At 60.3% G+C, this 20452-nt stretch overlaps 2 protein-coding genes across 8 annotated transcripts; one reads left to right on the forward strand and one right to left on the reverse strand.

The window, feature by feature from the left end:
• The first annotated feature begins 1024 nt into the window (after nt 1–1024).
• Nucleotides 1025–3902, forward strand: GPX3 (glutathione peroxidase 3). Its single transcript, XM_084268576.1, has 5 exons — nt 1025–1203; nt 2286–2439; nt 2688–2805; nt 2958–3057; nt 3158–3902. Exons 1-5 carry the CDS (start codon nt 1117–1119, stop codon nt 3368–3370), a joined length of 672 nt encoding a protein of 223 aa, XP_084124702.1. The 5' UTR covers nt 1025–1116; the 3' UTR covers nt 3371–3902.
• Nucleotides 3903–4579: 677 nt separating this feature from the next.
• Nucleotides 4580–17697, reverse strand: TNIP1 (TNFAIP3 interacting protein 1). Of its 7 annotated transcripts, none has more exons than XM_084268417.1 (18): nt 17511–17697; nt 12546–12716; nt 11403–11522; nt 11021–11103; nt 10729–10797; nt 8708–8899; nt 8416–8510; nt 8256–8337; nt 7926–8015; nt 7614–7679; nt 7325–7456; nt 7112–7240; nt 6673–6789; nt 6381–6506; nt 5971–6051; nt 5662–5856; nt 5448–5538; nt 4580–5089 (listed from the first exon to the last, which is right to left on the reverse strand). In XM_084268417.1, the coding sequence occupies exons 2-18, from the start codon at nt 12685–12687 to the stop codon at nt 5025–5027; spliced, it is 1875 nt and encodes a 624-aa protein (XP_084124543.1). In that variant the 5' UTR covers nt 12688–12716; nt 17511–17697; the 3' UTR covers nt 4580–5024. The 7 variants fall into 7 exon arrangements, with proteins under 7 accessions (XP_084124543.1, XP_084124545.1, XP_084124542.1 ...); XM_084268419.1 differs by having other exon boundaries at nt 4580–5094; XM_084268416.1 differs by having other exon boundaries at nt 7926–8018.
• Between the last annotated feature and the right edge of the window lie 2755 nt (nt 17698–20452).

A 20452-nucleotide genomic window follows, 5' to 3' on the forward strand; every position in this document is an offset into this window, starting at 1 on the left:
GGACATGGTATGGGAGATTGCTCCCAGCCCCCCAGAGCCTGTGGTCCCGCTCCCCTTCCCTGCCAGCAGCTCTGGCAGCTGCCTCAGTGACAGTGTCCTGGCAGGTCCAGCCCTGCTTTCTAGCAAAGCCAAACCCTGAGCTGGCACTTGCCATCCCCAAGGGCTCACCCGCTGCCACCCCATCCTGCCCTCTGTCCCAGGCCAGCACCCACCCTGACCGCAGCTCCCCCTAAACCAGTTAATCCTCTCATCAAATCAGGGTGGGTTTTTTTGCAGGACTTCAGGGAATTTACACCTCACCACAGATCCTTCTCTTGGAGCCAGCCCAGGGTAAATGTTTGCATTCCCGGGGTATGTAAACAGGGCCCTGGAAACTCCTGCCCCTGGGGACACGGAGGGCTGAGGGGCAGCACTGCCCTTATCCAGGGCAGGGGCACTGCAAGGCTATGGTCCCCCAGCCGGGGCACAGCTCACCCCTCTGAAAGGGACCCGAACAGCTTCCAGGGGCACCCTAATTTGCTGCACTGCAAACGAGGGAAGCTTGATTAACCCTTCCCCAGCCCTGAGCAGCACAGCCATGGGAGGGAGAAGGATACCTGACCCCAGCCCAGCCTCCCGGGGGATGCTGTTTGGGTCGTTCGGTCCCTGCACCTCGGTCCCCAGCACCCTGCTCAGGGATGGATGCCACCTCGGCTGGGTGCCCTTCGCAGGGTGAGGACATTCCCTGGCATCTTCTCCCTGCCCTGTGGGTTTTAATCCCCACGTTCGCGGCTCACATAGCTCGTTGCATAAACCCCTCGGCACATGCGGCTGCCCCGTGTGTTTACGGGTGTCCCACGTCCCTGCCACGCCGGGGTGCCAGCATGGCACTGCCAGCCCCCTCCCCACACCCCCCCTCCGGCCGGAGCGATGTCCGTCCCAGGGCCCACACGGTTAACGCAGCCCTGGGCCCGGCCTTCCTCCCGGCGATTGGCTCCCCCCGCTCAGCCCAGCAGCTATTTCTCGGCTCTCGGGCTCGGAGGTGGCAGAAGGCGACAGGCGGAGGTGTCCCTCCCCCGCCAGCGCTCTCCCCCGGGGGTGTGAGGAGGGTGCCCGCACCCCGCGCCCGCCCCGGCCATGGGGGGCTGGTCCCACAGCGCCTGGATTTTGCCCCTTTTCTTGGCTGGGCTCGTCCAGCCGGGGCAGAGCCAGGAGAGGGAGAAGGTAAGAGGGTGGGGGGAGACCCCCACGGGGGCTGCGGAGGAGAGTGGGGTGGGGAATGTGGCACTCTTGGGGACCCGCCTGTCCCCCAAGCTTGCTGCAGAGCCCCCGGGGGCGGGGTGGGGTACGGTGACACCCCCCCACACCTCCTGTTTCGGTGCCTGGGGGTTCTGGTCTGGTTCTTGCAAGGCGGGGGAGGGGGGGAAATCGCTGCCCTGGGGTTGGGGGCAGAGGAGGGCAGAGCCTTGTGGTCCTCCCCCCTGTGACCCCCACAGGGCCAGAGCATGGGGGGATCGGCTCCATGCACAGTGTCCAGGGGGGCCCACCCATGTTTGGGGTGTGGGTGCTGCTGTGCCCCCGGTGGGCAGAGAGCAGGGGTGACTGTCACCCGCAGCCCCCCGCCAGCCTCCCCACGCCGGGAGGGCAAAGCAGAGCCCTGTCGCCGGGAGCCGCCGGCCCCACGGAGCCTGAGCTCCCCGGGCAGAGCCCCTGTGACTTTATCTCCTGCCAGCTCCCAAAATAGCCCCTCGGTGGCACTTGGGTGAGCCTGGGTCCCCTGACGGGAAGGGGAGATGGGCTCCCCTGGGTTAACCCCTGCAGCACCGCAGGCAGAGGCTGCTCCACGCCCCTGCATGGGTCTGGTCCCACCTTTGCCAGGGCCTGGCTCTGCCGTGGCACAGCAGCCGGTGCTGTTCCAGGGTGTCCCTTCCCCTGAGGGGTGCGGGCAGGGGTACGGGCCCCACCTGCAGCCCCAGAGGGGCTGGAGCTGGTCTCCCCACAGCCGCTCAGGCTGTTTTCCAGCCTCTCCTTTTCCTGCTGGACCCTGACAGGGTAAACATCCCTCCAGCTGCAGCTGGATGTGCACGTGTGTGCACACACATGTGTGTGTACGTGCACACGCCAGCCCATCCTGTCACCCTGACTTCAGTGTGTCAGAGCCTAGCTGCTGCCAGCAGCATTTGGGGCAGGAGAGATGAGGTGGGCAGGTGCTGGACCCCTCTGCTCCAGTGGGAGGCTGTGGGGTGGCTGGGGAGGGTGGCCATCAGCCCCCAGCCTGGTCCCATTGGATGCTCCTCACCCCACAGGTGAAATGCTACGGCTCAGTGCAGGGCACCATCTACGACTACGGGGCCCTGACCATCGATGGGGACGAGTACATCCCCTTTAGGAATTACGCAGGGAAGATGGTGCTCTTCGTCAACGTGGCCACATACTGAGGCCTCACCCTGCAGTACCTGGGTAAGAGTCCCATGGGGCACAGGCACTGCGGGGGACAGGGCAGCTGAGGAGCAGGTGGTACCCCTAGGAATGCAGCCCTGGCAGGTCCCTGTGCTCTGTCCTGTTCCAGGGAGCTGGGGGAAGGGGTAATGACTGCTCCCCAGGACCTGGCAAGGCCCGGGTGCTCTCCAAGGGGGTCAGTGCAGGTGTTGGGTGGGGTGTGTGAACCCAAGCCCCTGCTAACCCCGCCTGGCTCTGCTTGTGCACAGAACTGAATGCACTACAAAATGAATTGGGGCCCTATGGGCTTGTCGTCCTGGGCTTCCCCTCCAACCAGTTTGGGAAGCAGGAACCTGGCCAGAACTCGGAGATCCTCCCTGCGCTGAAGTGAGTACTGGGAATGGGGGCATGGGGCACCTGGCCCCTGGCTGCTACTCCCACCCCCAGCCTGGCACTGCAGGCCTTGGGGCTCCCCAGCACCCCCCTGCAGCACCAAGGGCTGCCCAGTGCGTGATGCTCTGCCCACCCACCCCTCACAGGTATGTCCGGCCAGGAGGTGGCTTCGTCCCCAACTTCCAGCTCTTCCAGAAAGGGGATGTGAATGGGGCCAAGGAGCAGAAGGTCTACACCTTCCTGAAGGTGGGTGCCATGCTGGCAGGGGGGTGAGGGGAAGGGAAGGGGGAGTTGTGCCCAGCTTTTCTTAGTGGGGATGAGGCAGTGACATGCTGGCCCATTGCAGAACGCCTGTCCCCCAGTGGCAGAGGAGTTTGGGAACCCCAAGAACCTCTTCTGGGAGCCCTTAAGGAACCATGACATCAAGTGGAACTTCGAGAAATTCCTGGTGGGCCCCGACGGCGTGCCCGTCATGCGCTGGTACCACCGCGCCAACATCGCCGTCGTGAAGAACGACATCATTGACTACATGAGGCAGCAGCAGCAACAGGGCCAGTAGAGGTGGGGGATTTCCCCCCCCACCCCCTGTGCTGTTGCAGGGCTGCTCCCCATCCATTCATCCATCCCCTCGAGGGATGCTTGCCATCAGCAGGAACCAAACACCGCCGCACCAGCACGCTGCCCCCTCCCTCGCTCCCGTCTCTGGCACCCCCCAGCTGGATGCTGGGCAACCCCGTGGCAGAGACCTCAGCGAGGGGATGGGGACATTTCCCAGTAACCCCATGTCCCACCTTCCCTCCCAGCAGTGCCACCTCCTCCTGGCCACCAGCTTGCCCCCCTGCCTTGCCAGGCAGCAGGGCTGTGTAGGGGACAGCCACCCCCCGAGCAGAAGATGACGTCTCCATGAAGGCTGAGCCCGAAAGCCCCAGCTTGGGGCGGGCCCGGCCTGATCCTGCTGGGCACGGAGCAGCTCTTCAGTGCATTCAAGCTGCCCGTGGTCCCGGTGCAGAGACGTGCTCCTCTCCCAGCCAGGGAGGGCCAGCCCCTCAGCCCCTGCCCCAGAAACGCCAAATAAAGGCTCTGCAAATGCACAGCCCTGCTTCTTGGCCAGAGCTGGGGCGGGTTGGAAAAGGCGGGGGGCAGAGCAGCCAGCCTGGGGGTACCAGCAGTGAGGGATGGGTCCCAGCAGTGAGGGATGGGTCCCAGCTGGAGAAACTGTTTTTCTCACATCAGCTACAAAAATGGATTTGTCATCACAGCCCAGCATATGTGGAAGGGGGTGGGGGGCATCAGTACACAGCATGGGGGGAGGCCCACAAAAAAATGAGTGAGGAGTGGGGACCAGGCCCCCCAGTTCGTGCTGCCATGCACGTGGCAGTCACACTTGCAGAAGTAGGGTGATGGTGTCCCCCAAGCCTGCCCAAACTTGTTTTCCTGGAGGAAGATTGCCTCTGCGCAATTAAGACCATGCCCAAGGCCATTGCTGCAGGGAAAAGCAGAAGGGGGGACGGGCAGCAGGCAGATCCCTGCCCTGGCATAGGCACAGAGCAGGAGCACCAAGGGGCTGAGGCCAGTGCCTGGGGAAGATGGGGGGCATGCACTTGGGGCAATAGGTCCTGGGGTGCTGGTGCAGGGGTTGGGTGCTCCGGGTGGGTGCTGTGGCTACATCTGAGCACAGTGGGCCCAGCAGCTCTGACATCCCTCCCAGCCCCGCACACAGCCTTCCCTAAGGAACACAGCTTTCAGGATAAAACCAGAGAGACTCAGCTACGCTTCAGTCCTTAAATAAATACAAAGACACCAAGCCCCCTCAGCCCAGTCCATGGCTGCAGCAGGCCCAGGGCTGCAAGCACAGGAGCTCCCAGTGCTGGAGTCCCCACTGTCACCTGTTCCTTCAGGGGCCGAACGGACACCCCCAGACTGGGGCAGCTCCTGAGAAACACCAGTTCATCTTCCCCAGGGAGCTGGCTTGGGTCTACAGTGATGCCAAGCCTGATGCTTCATGGGGAAAGGGATGGCCACAGGGCCTGACCCTGTGTTTGCTGCCACCGTGGTGGCACCTGCTGTCCCTCCTTCACACTTTCCTCGTGGGGATGCATTCCTGAGCTGCTCCAGGCCACAGGTATGGCCACATCCACTGTGTGTCCGTGTATGGGGATAGGCAGCTGGAGGAAGCTCCTAGATATATACACACAGGCACACACACACACACCCTACTCTTCTTCGGCCAGTATCACAGCGCAGCTCGTCCTTGGCGTTAGGGCAACCCCGGACCTGCCTGTTCTGAGACACAAGAGAGGGTGGCACAGGGTGAGTGTGGGTCTTCATGCCCAAGCAAGCCCAAGGGGAGAGATGCCAGGCATTGGGGGGGGGAGGGGGGGGGGAAGGGGGTGTTAGCCCCAAGCACTGATTGCTTGGGGGCTGTGGGGCTGATGGGGAGATGCTTCAGATACTGTAGGGGTGCATCAGGGACAAACACCACAGCAGAATCACCCCTCAGCTGATCAGAGGTGGGGGCTGAAGTGGGCAGTGCCTGGTGAGCTGTTCCCCCATCCTACCCCCCAAGCGTTCAGAGAAGCCCCAGGGTCTCAGGGAAGGGATGGAGACACTCCCCTCACCGTGGGTCCAAGCCTTACCCATGTCCTTGGGGACCGGTTTCACCCCGGTCACTGCCTGAGCGTTCTGGCTGCGAGCCATGGCGCAGGGCGGGCGCCACGGGTACTCGGGCTGCGGGAGAGGGAACAGGGACAGGGAGTTACCCAACACGTGGAGCACAGAGCGACCCTGGGAAAGCCGTTTGGGTCACAAGAAGCCCCAGACCTGCTCCCACAGGACCCTCCCCCCACTCACCGGGGGAAAGTGGTGGTAGTTCTGTGCTGGTGTGTGCTCGCCCGGCATCGCGGGCGGGTAGCGGATCTGCTGCCACTCCTCGAAGCCATGGTACATGGGGTGAGCCACGGGGGGACTGTACTGGTACTGGTACATGGGGCAGGCAGGGCCCAGCGGCCCCTGCAGCGGCTCGGGGTGCAGCCTCTCTCCAGAAGCCTGTGAGGAGGCAAGGAGGAGATGCTGGGAAGAGGCCCAAGGGCAGCCTGTTCCTACCACCCAGCTCAGAGCTGCCCCTCCACCTGGGAAGGGTTTCCCCACCCCCATCCCCACCTGCTTGTGCTGTTTCAGCAGCTTCTTCAGCTTCTCCTTCTCCTCCTTCTCCCTCTGGCAGTCATCCTTGGAGGCTCGCAGCTGGGAGCAAGGCGGGATTAGTGCAGAGCCCACCCTGCTACCCCTGTGTCTGTGGGGCAGGGGATGCTGCCGTGCCCTGTGGGAACACCTGCACCAGTCCACCCCCCATCAGATCCCCAGGAAAGGGGCAAGAGGAAGACATGAGTGAAAGGAGATGTTCTGGCAAGGAGGAGCAGCAAAACCACCACTCCAGCCCTTCTGTCCCCACTCAGCCCCTGCTGCAAGATGGGTATGGGTGCTGTGATGTTGGGGATAAGCACCCCTCTGATGGACCAGGGGGAACAATGGGGCTCCCAAAGGTGCTGCTGGTGGCACCCAGTGCTGCTCACCTGGTTGTTGGAGAGGACTAGCTGCTTCTGCAGCTTCTCCAGCTGCTGCTTCAGCTCTTCCTTCTCTTCGTTCATCCTCTCCCTGTCACTCCGCTCCCGCTGGAAGTCCTCCTCAAAAATTTTTACCTGGCAGGAGGGAAGAGTGTGGGTGCACCTGGCTGAGGGTGGACAGCTTCCCCAAACACCCCGTCACCACCTTGCCAGCCCTGACCACACCAGCCACTTTGCTGGAGAGGTCTGGGGGGGGGTATAGCTTGCTCTCTGCCTCCAGCAGCTCTGTGTCCTGCCCTACCTGCTGCTTGAGGAGCTCATTCTGGGTCAGCAGCTCTTGCTGTGGCATCTTCCCCACTGGTTCCATGGCAAAGATGGGTGGTGGGGAGGCCTGGACGTTCAGGGCTTCCTCTAGTGCCTGGAGAGGAAGAGGAGGAGCAGGGAACGGGGTCAGAGAGATGCTGTACCTGTGACATCTCCAGAGGGCCATGGACACATGCATAACACGGGAAATAGGTATAACTGGGCAAGAGCAAAAGGAACTACAGACTCCCACCATCTCCCTTTCTTGGGGACCTAGGGAGATGTGGTGGGCATTGTCTGAGAAGCTCCTGCCTGTGCAAAGGGGTAGAAAAGAGGGGGATTGATCAGGGTTTTGGATTTGAGAGAGGAGGACAGAGAACGAGAGAAAAAACAACCCCTAAAACATTTTGCAGGGAGGGGTTTGCTCTGGCCCCCACCTTGTTCAGCCTCTGGATCTCCTTCTCCTGGTACTCCCGCTGCCTGGTGACGGGAGCCAGCTGCTCCTGCAGGAACCGCATCCTCTGCTGCAGGTCCCTCACCTCCATGGCCAGCCTCTCCTTCTCTGCCTGCAGGACCCAGGGGGGATGGAGATCAGACAGGGCAGGGCAATGGGGCCAGCAGCTCCCTGTCCCCCTTCCCAAAGGACTCACCTCCTCTGTTTCAATCCGGGACTTGGCCAGGAGCAGCTTGCGGTCAAAATCCCTTTGCTTTTGCTCCCTCTCTGACTCCAGCTCGCTCAGTGCCCGCCGGGCCTCAGCCAGCTCCTGGTGCAGGTCTGTGACCTGCCGGAGGGAACGGGGATGTTGACCTGCCCCAAAGGATCCACTCTGGGGGGAAGGGGGCATAGGCAGCCCCAAAACCTTCCCCTGCAGTCCACCTCCCCCAGGTCCCCCCCAGCTGGCGCTCAGCAGAGGTGTGGCCCTGAGCACCCAGCCCTACCTTCTGCTCGTACTTCTGCTTTGTGGCTCGGAAGTGCTGGTCCCATTGCTTATTGACCTCCAGCAGCTGTGGGGAGAGAGGGACAGCTGAACGGGAGCCCGAGCCCTTCCCCAAGCCAGCCATGGCAATACCCAGCAGCTTCCCATCTTGAAAGCACCTCAGGGACCAGCTGGATGGAGGCCCCAGCTCCAGCAATGCTTCCCTGCGGCTCCGCAGCCCTGTCTGGGTCTCCCAGTGCTGTCCCAGCCACACCCCCCTGCGCCCGCTCCCACCCTGCTCCTGGCAGTGCCTCCCTCCCAGCCCCAGCCTCACCTCCCTGCGCTGGTGCTCCAGGATCTTCACCTTCTTCTCCTTGGCCTCCAGCTCTCCTCTGCCCGGCGCCTTCTCCACCGCGGCCCCGCTCTGCTGGACGCGCACGGGGGGACCCTCAGGGCTTTTGTGGAGGCTGTGCCCAAGGCCGGCTAAACACGAGCCAGTTCCCCCCCAGCAGCCTCCCCCATCCCCTCCAGACCCTGAGAAGCTCTGCTGGTCATACTGGGACAAACTAGAGGCTCAATTAAAACGAAGCCACATTTGCTGAAGTGTCAAGTGAGCTCCTCGCCTCCTTCCCAGCCCTCTCTGAAGGCGACACTGCCTCCTCACCTGCTGCTGCTCAGCAGCTTCCCTCTTCCCACTGTCCTGGCTGCTCAATGTCACCATCCTCCGGAGCTCCTGGTTCTCACACCTGCCGGCAGGGAGAGCCAGGTCAGCAGGAAGAACCACCTCAGGCAGCCCTGTCCTCCTCCCAGCCACCCACCCTCACCTGAGCTTCTCCAGCGCCTGGTTTCTCTGCTCCAGGTCCCGCTCCAGCTTGGTTCGCAGCTCCTTGTTCTCACTATGCAGCGTCTCACACAGTGTCTGGGGAAGAACACAGGCAGTATAAGGACCACTGCCAGCCCCAGGAACCTGCCTGGCCACCCACCTCCTACCCAGCCCTAGCACATAAGTGGGTGTCCATCTCAGGGTGGGCAGGAAGGGTTTGGTGGGGAAGAAAAAAAGGGCAGGGGTGGGGGAAGAGAAAACCCCCTTAAAGAGCCCAGACAGCCCTTGCTCACCTGCAGGAATGATGTTCTCTGCTCATTCTTGTGCACCTTGGAAGCCAGGCGCTTGAGCTCAGAGGCCATGTAGCCCATGCGCACGAAGACCTGGTCCTTGCTGGCCTCCTTGGTGCAGCCACTCAGCGTGCTCTCCAGCTGCTGCAGCTGGGGCAGCAGGTTGGTGTCCTCATTCGGTGGCTGCTCCAAATCCTGGGGACAGAGAAGAGATGAAGCAGAGTCAGGATGATTCAGGGAGCATTGCAAAATTCCCTCTTGAGGCAGGACAGCCTTGTCTCCCATCCAGGGCTGCTGTGGGGAGCTGGGACAGCACCAACTCTGCAGCAGTTCTCACTGCACCAAAAAACTGTGTTGCCTTTATACAGGGTTGACTCCCAGCTGCTGGACATGGGACACCAAGTCCCTGGGTGGAAGGGGACGTGACAGCAGCTCTCCCAGCCCATGGATTCCCCATGTTCCTCAGCAGCCCGAGCAGAACATGCTCCCAGCTGGCTGATAGCAACAGGGGCATTTCCACCACACATCCATTCTCCCTATCAGCACCAGGACTAGAAATCCCAGCAGATCTCAGGCCTGTCCCCAACCTGCATTGGGAGCTGAGGTTTGCTGTGGGAGGGGTGTCCACTCCCTAACCCCCCATCCACACCTTCCTCCCATCCTCCAGCATGGCTTTGCAGCTCCCAGGGCTCTGTGGCAGGTGTCAGCCAAAGGTGTGATGCACAGGATTTAAATGGTGGCCAGGAGAGTCTGGGTCAGGGCACACCCGCCAGCGTCACAGCACACCCCACCCATGCACAAGGGGTGTCCCCAGCAGCCTCATCCTCCCCTGATATGGCTGGTTTACTCCTCTACTGCCTGGGAGGAGGTGGGGCAGCACTGGCACACCTTCACCTGCTGTGCTCCCTGCCCTGCTGACACCCAGCCACCCTTGGGAACACCCTGGGCAGCACTGCACAGGGTGAGGCTCACAGGATGTCCCTAGCACTCTGGTCCTGGGGTTTACAACCCAAAAACTGTCACAGGAGGATGTGTGTGGGTCACAACATGTCTGGTTCCTCCCACCAGCACTGGTCACAGTGAGGGGAGGCAGTGAGGACCCAAGCCCAGCCAGGGGACCTGGCAGAGCATGGGTGCAAGCACAGGACTAGCGCTCAGCTCAGCCACCAAGTGGTGCCACCCACTCCCCATTGCCCCATGGCTGCACACAGGGAGGGTCCAACAAGACTCAACCCCTCCTGGAACCTCTCTGGCCAATGCAAACAGGGATGTGCACTGACAGTCTGTCCCCTTCCTGCTACCATGCGATGGTGGCTGATGTTTGTCCCCTCTGGGCTCCCCATCCCTGCTCCTCTCCCTTGTAGCACACACAAAAAGCCAGAGTAGGGCAGAACAGGGCAGTACCAGCTCAGGGGACATTCAGGTGTCACACAGAGATGCCTTGGCTGGGGCAGACCCTGTCAGCAATAACAATTCTTGGAGAAGAGACTTGGTTCTCCCACCCAGTGTGGCTGTCAGGAGGTGAGTGTCAGAGCATCGCTGATGGCTTCTTGGGTCATCACAGCCCTTGCTGTCACTGTTACATGGCACCTGGAGACACCAGTGTCCCTGTCTGGCTGCAGCTGCTTTGCTGGCCCTGTGAAGCCTGGCCAGGCCACTTGTACTCAGGGGCCCTTGCTGGACACCCTGCACAGTGTCCCTTCTCCCCACCTTGGCCAGACATGGGGGGGACATGCTAGGACACATGTGCCATCACTCATGAGCCCTCCAGCCCCAGTGAGACACAGGAAGGACTGGCCTTGAGGCTGCACAGTTCCCTCCTGCCTGCAGGCTGCCCAAGCCCCCTCATTGTCATTGGTGGCAGACTGGACACCATGACACAAACACTGTCCTGGGGGTCACGTGGGGCTGGCTCTGCTTCCCCAGAACACCCATGCAGAGTTTATCCCTCCTCTGCAGTCTGCCCACAGGCTCGACTCTCCACCCACTGCCCACCAAATCCCACAGGTACCATGGCCACTCACCACTCTCCCACTGTCCTGGGGAAACCCCTGTGCTTCAACAGCCACGATCTCGAACTCTGAGGAGGATCCCTGTAAGGGGAGGCATCCAGGTCAGGTCTCCCTGGGGAACAGCAACCTAGGATGCCCACTGCATGGAGAGAGGAACCACGGGGACAGGGGCACAGCAGGGAAGCTGACCCCTCCTTTCAGATTTATCCCTGTTTCTAGAGACTAAAGGCTGCCTCCTTTTGCTTTAACTAGATGGAGTCTCTCCTCTGGCCATGCCAGCACCAGCTCTCCCACTCAGACTCACACTTGGAGGAGATTTCCGTGCTTCTGTGTCCGGCTGGGCACTGCCCGGGGCAGCCTGTGTGGAGCTGGGATCAGGACCGACAGCTGTGGAGAGGGGACAGGATACAGCCATGAGCCTTTTGGAGAGCAGAGCCTCTCCCTAGCTGGCACAGGGATACATAGAATAGGTACCCTGCAAGGTTAGACACCCATGGATGGCTTCTTTCCCATCTATGGGGATTGGACAGAAACCTCCCTCCAGGAGAAGGGAGGATGGCAGTGGTTTGACACGCTCTGGAGACAAGAGGGCTGCCAGAAACTCTCATGAAAGTCTCCTTTACACCCTCTCCCTTCCCCTGAGTTTGGGATCCCAAGCCATCCACAGCGAGCCTCCTGTCTCCTACCTCCGGGTTCCACCAGGTCCTCCAAGGAAGATGCCACCAGCATTTTGTTGTCCTTCACAAGGTCCTCTGCTTTCTGCCGCAGCTTGGATGCCTCCACATGGGACTCCTCCAGCAGCTCTCCTGTTGTGGACAACAGAAAGATGCTCAATCTCCCTTCCCTGGGCGCCTGCCCTGCAGCAGCTCCATCCACCAACCCCAAGCCCTCTGCTTGGGTGAAGAGTGCCCAGCACAGTCCTTCACCCAGAAAGATCTTTGCTTGACCAAATCTAATAGCAAAGCTGTATCAGTGGCTGACTGGCTGCAGCGTTCCCCATGCTGACACATAGAGGACTGGCTACAGGAGGCAGAAGGGCAGCACTGCATCTCTCAGAGGTCTCCTCTCCTTCCCAGAAGGGCCAAATTTAAGCCCAAGTGGTGCAGGGTCCAGCCTGCCAGCATGGGGGCCTGGCACCAGCAATGCAATCCTGTCCCCACCATGGGCAGCTGCTCCTGTGCCAGTGAGTCCTGGTTGCAGGTAGAGGGGCACGGTGACACGGTGACTGGAATCACAAGGCAGGTGGAAATTCGGCTGCAGAAGCGGGACTTGAAAGCAGAAGCTGGGTCACGAGACCGAAAGCAAAACTGGGGGCAAGTGGGGGAATGCAGCTGAGAAGGGAAAGGGGGTGGCACGACCTGGCTGGGGCGTTTCAACACCAACACATCCCTGCTCCCGTCACAGGGAGCACCCAACGCCAGCCTCTTAGAGCAGCACCTGGGAAATGCCCCTGACACAACAGGGGCTGTGGGTGGCGGGGGCTTTCAAAGGCAGAGCAGATGCAGGCATCCATGACCTGTCACTGCAGGACTCTGGGAAGCCAGCCTTGCTCCACTGCTTGCCTTTTTTTCCCCTCTCCAGCCATTTATCCTACCTCAAAGCATCCCTGGAGCTCAGCAAAAGCCTTGCTCCCTCTGCACCCCCCACGGGAACAAGCCCAGACATCCTGCTCGACCCCCAAGATGGGGAGAACTTTGCTACTGCCCCAGCACCAAGACCCCCAGCTTCTTAAGGCACCTTTCTTCAATAGAGGAAAACTCCCAAGCTCAGTGGGCACAGACTGAGCTGCCCCAAACACAAGCTCCATCCCCCAGCCACGCAGCAGTTACCGATAGACTTGATCCCCTGCATCTTCTCCTTCAGCCGGGTGTTCTCCTCCACCAGCCGCTCAAAGGCTGTGGATACATTCTCCTCCGTCCCCCCGCCGGGGTCGTAAATGCGGTAGGGTCCTCTCCCTTCCATGCCCGCCATTCAGTCGCCTACCTCCCAGCCAGGCATCCCTGCAAGGCAATGGAGCACAGCGTCACCTTCCTCTGGTCCCAGCCGTGCAGGGGTCTGGGGTGCCACGCTGAGGGAAGCAGAGCTGCTCGCTGCTCGCTGGCCAGCAGAGAAGTGTCCCAGGTGAAGGCACTTCCCCCTCCAGTCCTGCTCGGGGTGACTCACAGCCATGAGAAGCGTCACGAGAAGCGGTATCACCCAGCACCCCCACCCCACGCCGGCTCTCACTCTGTGGGGCATGGGAGTCCCCAAGGAGGTGACAGCCTGCACCTCCCTGGGGATGGAGACCCAGGCCAGCAGCATCCACTCTCACCAGCGTGGAGTCAAGCACTGTCACTGGAGCATCCCGCTCGCTGCAGGATAGTTTTTGGTTGGCAGGGGTCAGGGCAGAGGCTGCAGCAGCAAAAGCCTCAACCCACAGCTGGTGGGCTGCTTGGGCAGCACCGGGTGGGGGGTAAATAAGCCCCATCAGGGCCCTGCTCTGCCCTCTGGCTCAGCCAGAGAAACTGGCTGTTGATGGCATGGCTTCCAAAATGGGGGCATGGGGAACAGCCAGGCACACTGTGGGCCAGGAGCAAAGGATGAGAAGAAACACACACATGCTTTATTAACTCCCTGGATTTGGGGGGGCCCAAGGCCACCTCCTCGCTGACGTCTGGCCTGGGGACACTGCCCAGCTGTCCCAGCCCCAGGTCTCACCCACCTCCTGGGGGTGATGAAGCAGCTGCTGTGTATTAAGGCCTGACTTATTAAAAATCTCCCCACCCCCCTCCCATGCCCACACTCAGAGCCAGCTCATTATGAAGCAGGGCAGCTGAGACAGCCCTGGGAACAATGCCAGCTGGAGCTGGGGTGCTGCCTGCAGAGCCAGCTGCCTGGGGAGGGGGAAACCACAGGGGGACCCATGGGCACCCCTAAGTGCCTTTCACCCAGCTGGGGCACTCATGAGCAGGAGGGGCTGGGGAGGGGGGCAGCATTTTGAAAGAGGAAGGGTGGAAGCCTGTACCCAAAAGCCATCTTGACCAGTGCTCATGCCAAGAGTGATCCAGACTGATCACTGGTTTAGATGACCCACTTGCCCACGAGGGACTTTCCAGATGACAACTGTCACCTGGCAGCATCCACAACTGGAGCAGCAATTAACACCCACCTCGAGGGCAGGTAATTACGCACAACCTCAGCAGCTGTTTGCTGTTGGCAGATGCATCTGTTGGTAGGTCTCATATTCCTCTTGCTCTGCCCTTTCCACCAACCCTTTCCCCACCCCTGCCACTGTCACCCATGGCCCCGCATGGGGGGGGACCTGGCAGCCAAGACCCAAGGGTCTGGAGGCAGTGACCCCCAGGAGCTGCCCAGCTGTGGGGTACACTGAGCAGCAGCAGCAGCTATTTCTGTGCATTGCCAGAGATGTGCAACCAGGGAGAGGAACTGAACTATCCCCAGCTGACTGAAGCACAGATCAGCCAGGAATTCACCAGCAAACAAGACCCAACAAGAGGAAAGGGTTTCCACAGCACCTGAGCCCATCACCAGGGAGTCAGGGTGGGTTTGCCCAGGGTGGAGGAACAGCCCCATTTCTGCAAGCAGTAGCTGGGACTACTGAGCAGTCACCCTGGGGACAAGACCCTGGACCACCAGCTCCTCGTTCCCAGCCCTGGGTTTTTTTGGTTTGGTTTTTTGATTTCTTTCTCAAGAGCTCTGAAAGGTGAGGTCTGCAGCGACAAATCTCACGTCTCCATAAAAACACCAGGAGAGGACCAGAGCCTAAAGAAGGTTAGAAACACCAAGAACACATGACTACCACTAACTCCAAAAGAAACCACCGAGCCACCAGAAAACACTTCTCTTTTTGCCAATCAACACTTTCTAAGCTAGTCTGATGGCATTTCACCACACTGGGGGTTGAGGGCCAACCATGCACCACCACGGCTGCCTGGCTCTAGCTCACCAGCTGTGTCCAGTTGCCAGATGCCACCATCACCTGGTTGCAAGTGGGAACACCTTTAGGTAGTCACTTTTTATGACAACTCAGCAAAAGGAGAGAACAAAGAGAGTGAGAGGGCAGGGGAGACTCAGAGGTGAAGGTGAAGGCAGGGCCGTATTTCACTAGCTGTGCTGTGGCTTGGGAGCGAGGTGGCATCGTGTAGCTGTGTCTGGGTTGTTCCCTGCCATGCAACGTGGTGTGGTCACGGTGCCACCGCCGTTGCCACAGCGGCCAGGCAGGAGGAGGAAATGAAGGAAACGATTCCTGTTTTTAAATTACCAAAGAGCTGAAAATAGAAAGGCAGAGGATGCGAATCCTGCGCAGCGAGCGGGCTGGCACCGCTGGAGGCTTCCTTTCAGCAGCGACCTCCGGGGAGGAGGCAAGCTTGGCAGTTCCCTCCTGAAATCCATGCTGGGGGCACAACCTAGCCCTTTGGAGAATGGGGTTTTCCTTACCCTGACACTCAACGTTCCCAGGAAGTCTCCTCCCTGCCAGGATCGCAAGTGAAAGCAAATCCTTGCAGGCTGTCAGCATCGTTCTCCCATCACTGGGGCTGTCAGGCCGCTGGCATCCCTCCTCAGAGGAGGAAAAGCAAAAGCCACTCAAACAGACACTATGGAGGGATTTATGTTTGATTGATTATTTTACTGGAAACCTGTAAGATTCCAGAATCTCCAGTCTGGTTTCTTTTCCCCTCCAGCAGCTCCACAACCACTGCTGGGCTGGTCTGATTTGCAGGGAAGCAGAAGCAGAGCTGGCTTTAGGAGGAAGCAGTGATAAAGAGAGTTTCTGGGCACTGCAGACCATTGGCTCTGAGCAATAAAAGAAGCGAGCAGGCACTGCAAGGCCCAGGCCTCGAAGCGAAAGGTCTGAACCTCCACTTGAAGCATTTCCCTTCCCAGCCTGGCTTAGCTGCAGAGAGAGGATGGGAAAGACTGAGTCCCAGGTGAAAGGCAGCAGATGTTACATACGTGCTCCAGCCAGAAATCCCACACTCAACCAAGAAACCCACAGAGGCTTCTCTTCACCAGACAACCTGCTTCCCATGAGGCTGCTCACAGGGAGGAGAAAGCATTTCCCCATTTGGAGCAACGTTTACAAACACGAGTAACCACACACAGCTGCAGAGTTCCCTGCTACGGGTGCAGGCCAGCCAGCCAGCCTCAGGGTGGTATTCCCCTGGCTGGTGTGGTGGTGTTTTATGCAAGACCCTGTCTTCTGCTGCAAAGACATTGTGCTTTATGCTGCCTGCTCCATTTCTTCCCCCCTACAGAGCTTGGTAGCTATCATGGCTGCTTGACACAGCGCTCAAACGCAGAGCGAGGCACAGCCACCCTCTTCCCTGCCAGCTCCAGCACCACCCGGGCTACTCCCACCCAACCCACTGGCTTCAGCTGGGCAACAACCACGCAGCACAAGGCAGTGGCATCACAAAGCTACTTCCTCTGTCACCCAAAGCATAAGAATCACTGCTCTAAAATGCAGTCTGCAACGCCACAAGAGTAGATGGTTCAGCTTCCTCCACCCACGAGCGTTTTGAACCAGCTGCTGACAAGCAACAACCCGTGGTCTTGTGCTAAATAAGTCTGGCTGGCATAGGTCAGGTCAAAAGGGTGTTGTAGAATTTCTTGCAGAGCCAGGAATGATGCCAAAGGCTGCAGAAAAGGTGTCTCCTCTTTACTTATTTCTTACTTTGCCTTGCCATGGGGACAGCTCTCAAGGACATGCCTGGCTGGAGCCTTCCTGCCTCCAGAACTCACCCCGGCACTTCAAGTCCAGTCTCCTGGCTCCAGCTGCCTGTACCAGCACTCTCAATGAGACCTGCACTCCAAAGGAGCTTGTGGCAGGAGAACAGCTCCTACTCAGCCAAGCAGAGAGAAATAACAGCTGAAGGGAAAGAGTTGCATTCACCTCCCTGTGACAAGGAGCAACCTATGCCCGGGGTGCTGGGGAATGGGACAGCCAGATCTCCAAGAGGCTGCAGGTCCCCACCAGAGCTATTTTCACCCAAAAGCAGGGCAGCATCTTTCTTTCCCCTGGCCACACCGGGGGTCTTAGCCTGGCATTGATGAAGATGAGGACGAAAGCTGCCCACCACCTCCCCGAAAAAGGAGCGGAGGCAGACGGGGATGCTGCTATCCCTGCTCCAGCTATTCCAGCCTCTGGATCGGATGCGATCGGGACTCCTCCACCGACCGGAGGCTGCCAGCAGCCTTGGCAACCCGCAGCTCCCCGGGGGAGAATCCACACACAGCCCCTGCCCGAGGGGCACCGCAAGCCAGAAACAATCGGAAGGCACAGGCGTGGGCCTGGGGAACGCCGGGGTTGTGCAAGAGCCAGCGAGGGGAGAGGCGAGCCCGGGGTAGGGCAGCGGTGCGGGGCTGCCCGGCCCGCGGGGCCAGCGCCCGAGGCGGGGGCACAGGAGGGACGCCCCGCAGCAGCACCTCCGAGCGCTTCTCCTCTCCTCCCCCGGGGCGCTGCTGCCGGCGGTGAACCCCGGCTCCCCTACAAGCCCTCCGCGAGCTGCGAGGAAAGACCCCAGCCCCTGCCCTGCGAGAGGGGAAACTGAGGCACGGCCATCGCGACCCACCCGCGGCACCGGGAGCTGATTCGCCGGGGAACGGCACGGCGCGGCCCAAGTCCCCTCCGGGGCTTCCCCTCGGGCAGACCGGGAGGCCGGGAACCGAGCCAGCGCGGCCACCGCGCCGCCCCTCTCCCCGCCAGCCCTCCCCAACGCCGGGACCCTCCGCTGGGCCGGCGCGACTCAGTGCCCCTCAGAGGGGGACAGGCACCCCCACCGCCCCGAGCTCACCTGCCGAGATGCCTCCGAGGCGGAGCCGCTGCCGGTACCACTCCGGTCCGCCGCCGCCACGGGAGGAAGCGATACGCAGGGAGGGGGCAGCGGCTCCGCCCCCGGGAAATTCCCAGCCTGACGGACAGGCGCCGCAGCCAACGGGCGTGGCGGGGAGCGCGTAAAGAGGGAGGGCGGAGAGCCGAGCTGGGAGGTTTGTTGTGGTGGGTCCCGCCAGCCGCCTGCCCGGGGCCGAGGGGCGGCCGGAGCCGCTCAGCCCGCCCGCCGGAGGTTTCCGGGCGGCGGTGGGTGCCGGCCCGGCAGCGGCTGTTCCGGTTTGTCGAGACACAAAATGGCGGGGCCGAGGGCAGGGCCCAGCTTCCTGCGACGGGCGGAGGAGCCACTATGTACCCGCGTCCGTTGAGGGGGGCGGCCGGCGGAGCAGCGTGCTGTGCCGAGCCGAGCCGAGCCGAGGAGGCCCCGAGTGCTCGGGTGCTGTGTCAGTGCCCGGGTGTCCCCACAGCCCCGGTGCCCCGCTGTCCCCGGCCGGGGAGAATTCCCCTTAACCGGGTGTATCGCCGGGGATCCGTCTCCTCCGTGCTGCTGCTTCGCTTACCGTGTGCTCGTGAGCAGCAGGACTTGGCTGGAGGAGCAGGAGCGTGGGGAGAGCTGCCTGGGTTCGTGTAGCTCTCAGGGCCCCTCTCTATTGCTCCCCAGCTTTTCTTCTTGAGTTGGCTTTGCCACAAGGAAGGAGGGGGTTTTTAACCTATAAATACGTATAAGCACCAACACAGAAGCGAATAAAGCTTGTTGAGAGTGGATGTGCTGCTTTGCTCCCTGCCTGTGCTGATGTTTCCTCTGGGATCACAGAGGTGTCCTGCACCCCGGTCCCGTTCTTCCCAGCAGCCCCAGTCCTGGCTGCCTGCTTGGCTTCATCCCGACACTTCCACCTCTTCTCGGTGATTTGATCTTTTGGGTTGTGAAAATTTAAAACCCCAAACTGCTTTCCTGGACTGCCCTTTGCTCCAGCAAGGACGTGGCCCTGGCAGCCTGCTCGGTTAGGAGACAGCTCCGTGGATGCTGGGCCCCAGCCATGCTCTGTGGCTGAGCTTGTGTCCGAGATGGGAATGAGACAGCAAGACCCCATGCACAGGCAACATCCTCCCTTTTGCTCCCCGAAGAGCTTGTTTTACCCCAGAGCCCCAGTGCTACCCTGTAAACTCTTGGGAAACCTGGTTCCCAAGCCAAATGCAATCCCACAGAACCAGAGAGCGTCTCATTTATGTGATAATGTCTCATCCTGCAAAAAATAGCCAAGCTCTGCTCTATTTCCGTGGCATGGTTTGGTTTTGCGGCGCTCCGGGCTGAGAGCTGAAAAGCCCCCCTGCCTTCCCCTCGCTCCATCACGGGCACGCTCACACCGAAAAAAGCAGGGCTCTACTCACCCAGCTGGGTCACGGAGGGGCTCGGTGGGGTGAGAGCCTTTTGGGACGGGCACGCTCCGGCTGTGATCCCCAAATGCAGGAAGGCCAGCCCAGCTGAGCTTACTTTTAGGCATGGAGAAGGGGAATTCCCCATGATGGAGGCCCCAGACAGCCTCTGCGTGGTTTTGATAAGGAGCCAGGCACTGCTTAAAGGGCTCTCCTATGCCGTTCTTTCCAGGGGCCGCTGAGCTGTGTCAGGTATTCGTCAGCAAAAGCAGGGGTGGGGGTGCTGTCTTGGAGGCTGTGATTCACTTTTTGGATAACTGGAGAGCCTGGTTACATCATTCTCCTTGCCTGGTTTTGGAGCGACTTCACTGGGTTTGTGACCATGTCGCGCTTCTCCCCAGGGAACCTGTTGGGTGTTGCAAGAGGTATCATTGTCCCGTGGGCATTTCCATCCCATCCTTGGCCATCTCTGGAGGCGGAACAGGATAAGCCCTCCTAAGGGGGAGCAGGAAAGAGCTGGCACTGCTGGTGGAGCCAGACAGATGTTGGTGTGCCAGGGTTGCAAGTGGGCCCTACAAACCATCCATCGAGGCTGGAGCCAGCTGGTGCTGGAATAAACACCGAGGGTTTAAGTGTTTCTATTTCACAGGCTGACTCCATCTCCTCTCCAGCAGGCACAAAGTTCTACCTGTCAGAGCGTTTGGTCCACACTCACCAGGCCTCAGCTGCGAGCGTTGAAAGGTGCCCTGCTCTGAGCTGGCTGGTTTGGGCAGTAGGAATGTGGGTGCTTGGCAGGAAGGTGAGGAGCTGTAGGGTCTGGGGTCTACCTACAGCCCAGGTACTCAGGGAAGCTGCTTTGATGGCATACTCTGGCCCACCTCTTCTCTACCTCTCGTGCCAGCCAGCTGCTCTTTTGTTTCTCCCTGAGCTCACCAGCTCGGGCTGGCCCAAATGCCAAGACAAATTTCACTATGAAAACCGAAAGCTCTCGGTCCTGTTGGTCTTTCCTCATTCTTTGTGCCCCACTGTTCTCACAGGGGTGAGAACTCACCTGACAGCGGGTGTGATTCACAAGCACGCCTGCCTGGCTGTGAAGGTGTGTTCGTAGCTGATACTTTTACCATACTGGGGTTTGTTTTTTTATCATGTGGGTTGGGTTTAGCACCTTCAGTGCGAGAAACAAGGTGAGGGTGGGGGTGCTGGAGCTCTCCTGCCCTCTGTTCCTTCTTGTGTTAGTTCAGAACTAGCTTCCTCCATGTAGACCCCATGAGCAAGGGGAGCCTCGTGCATATCCTGTGATGCAAATCCAGAGTGGAAGTGACCCAGCATCCCGAGGTGCCCAATAAATCCCCTGGTGGGGCCAGCCAGGGCCTGGCTGTCGGGGTTTGGCACAGCACCTTGGGGCTGCTTGTGGGCTCATCTCTACAGGGGCCACAGGGTGCTGCCCATGGGTGCTTCTTGTCATCAGCAGTGGGTTTTGCTGAGGGCTGCTGCTTGTGCTGTGCTGATGAGTCCCCGGTGCTCCGGAAGCGA

This window comes from Gallinula chloropus (genome assembly GCF_964237585.1).
Source record: "Gallinula chloropus genome assembly, chromosome: 10".
In the NCBI taxonomy this organism is placed as follows: domain Eukaryota; kingdom Metazoa; phylum Chordata; class Aves; order Gruiformes; family Rallidae; genus Gallinula; species Gallinula chloropus.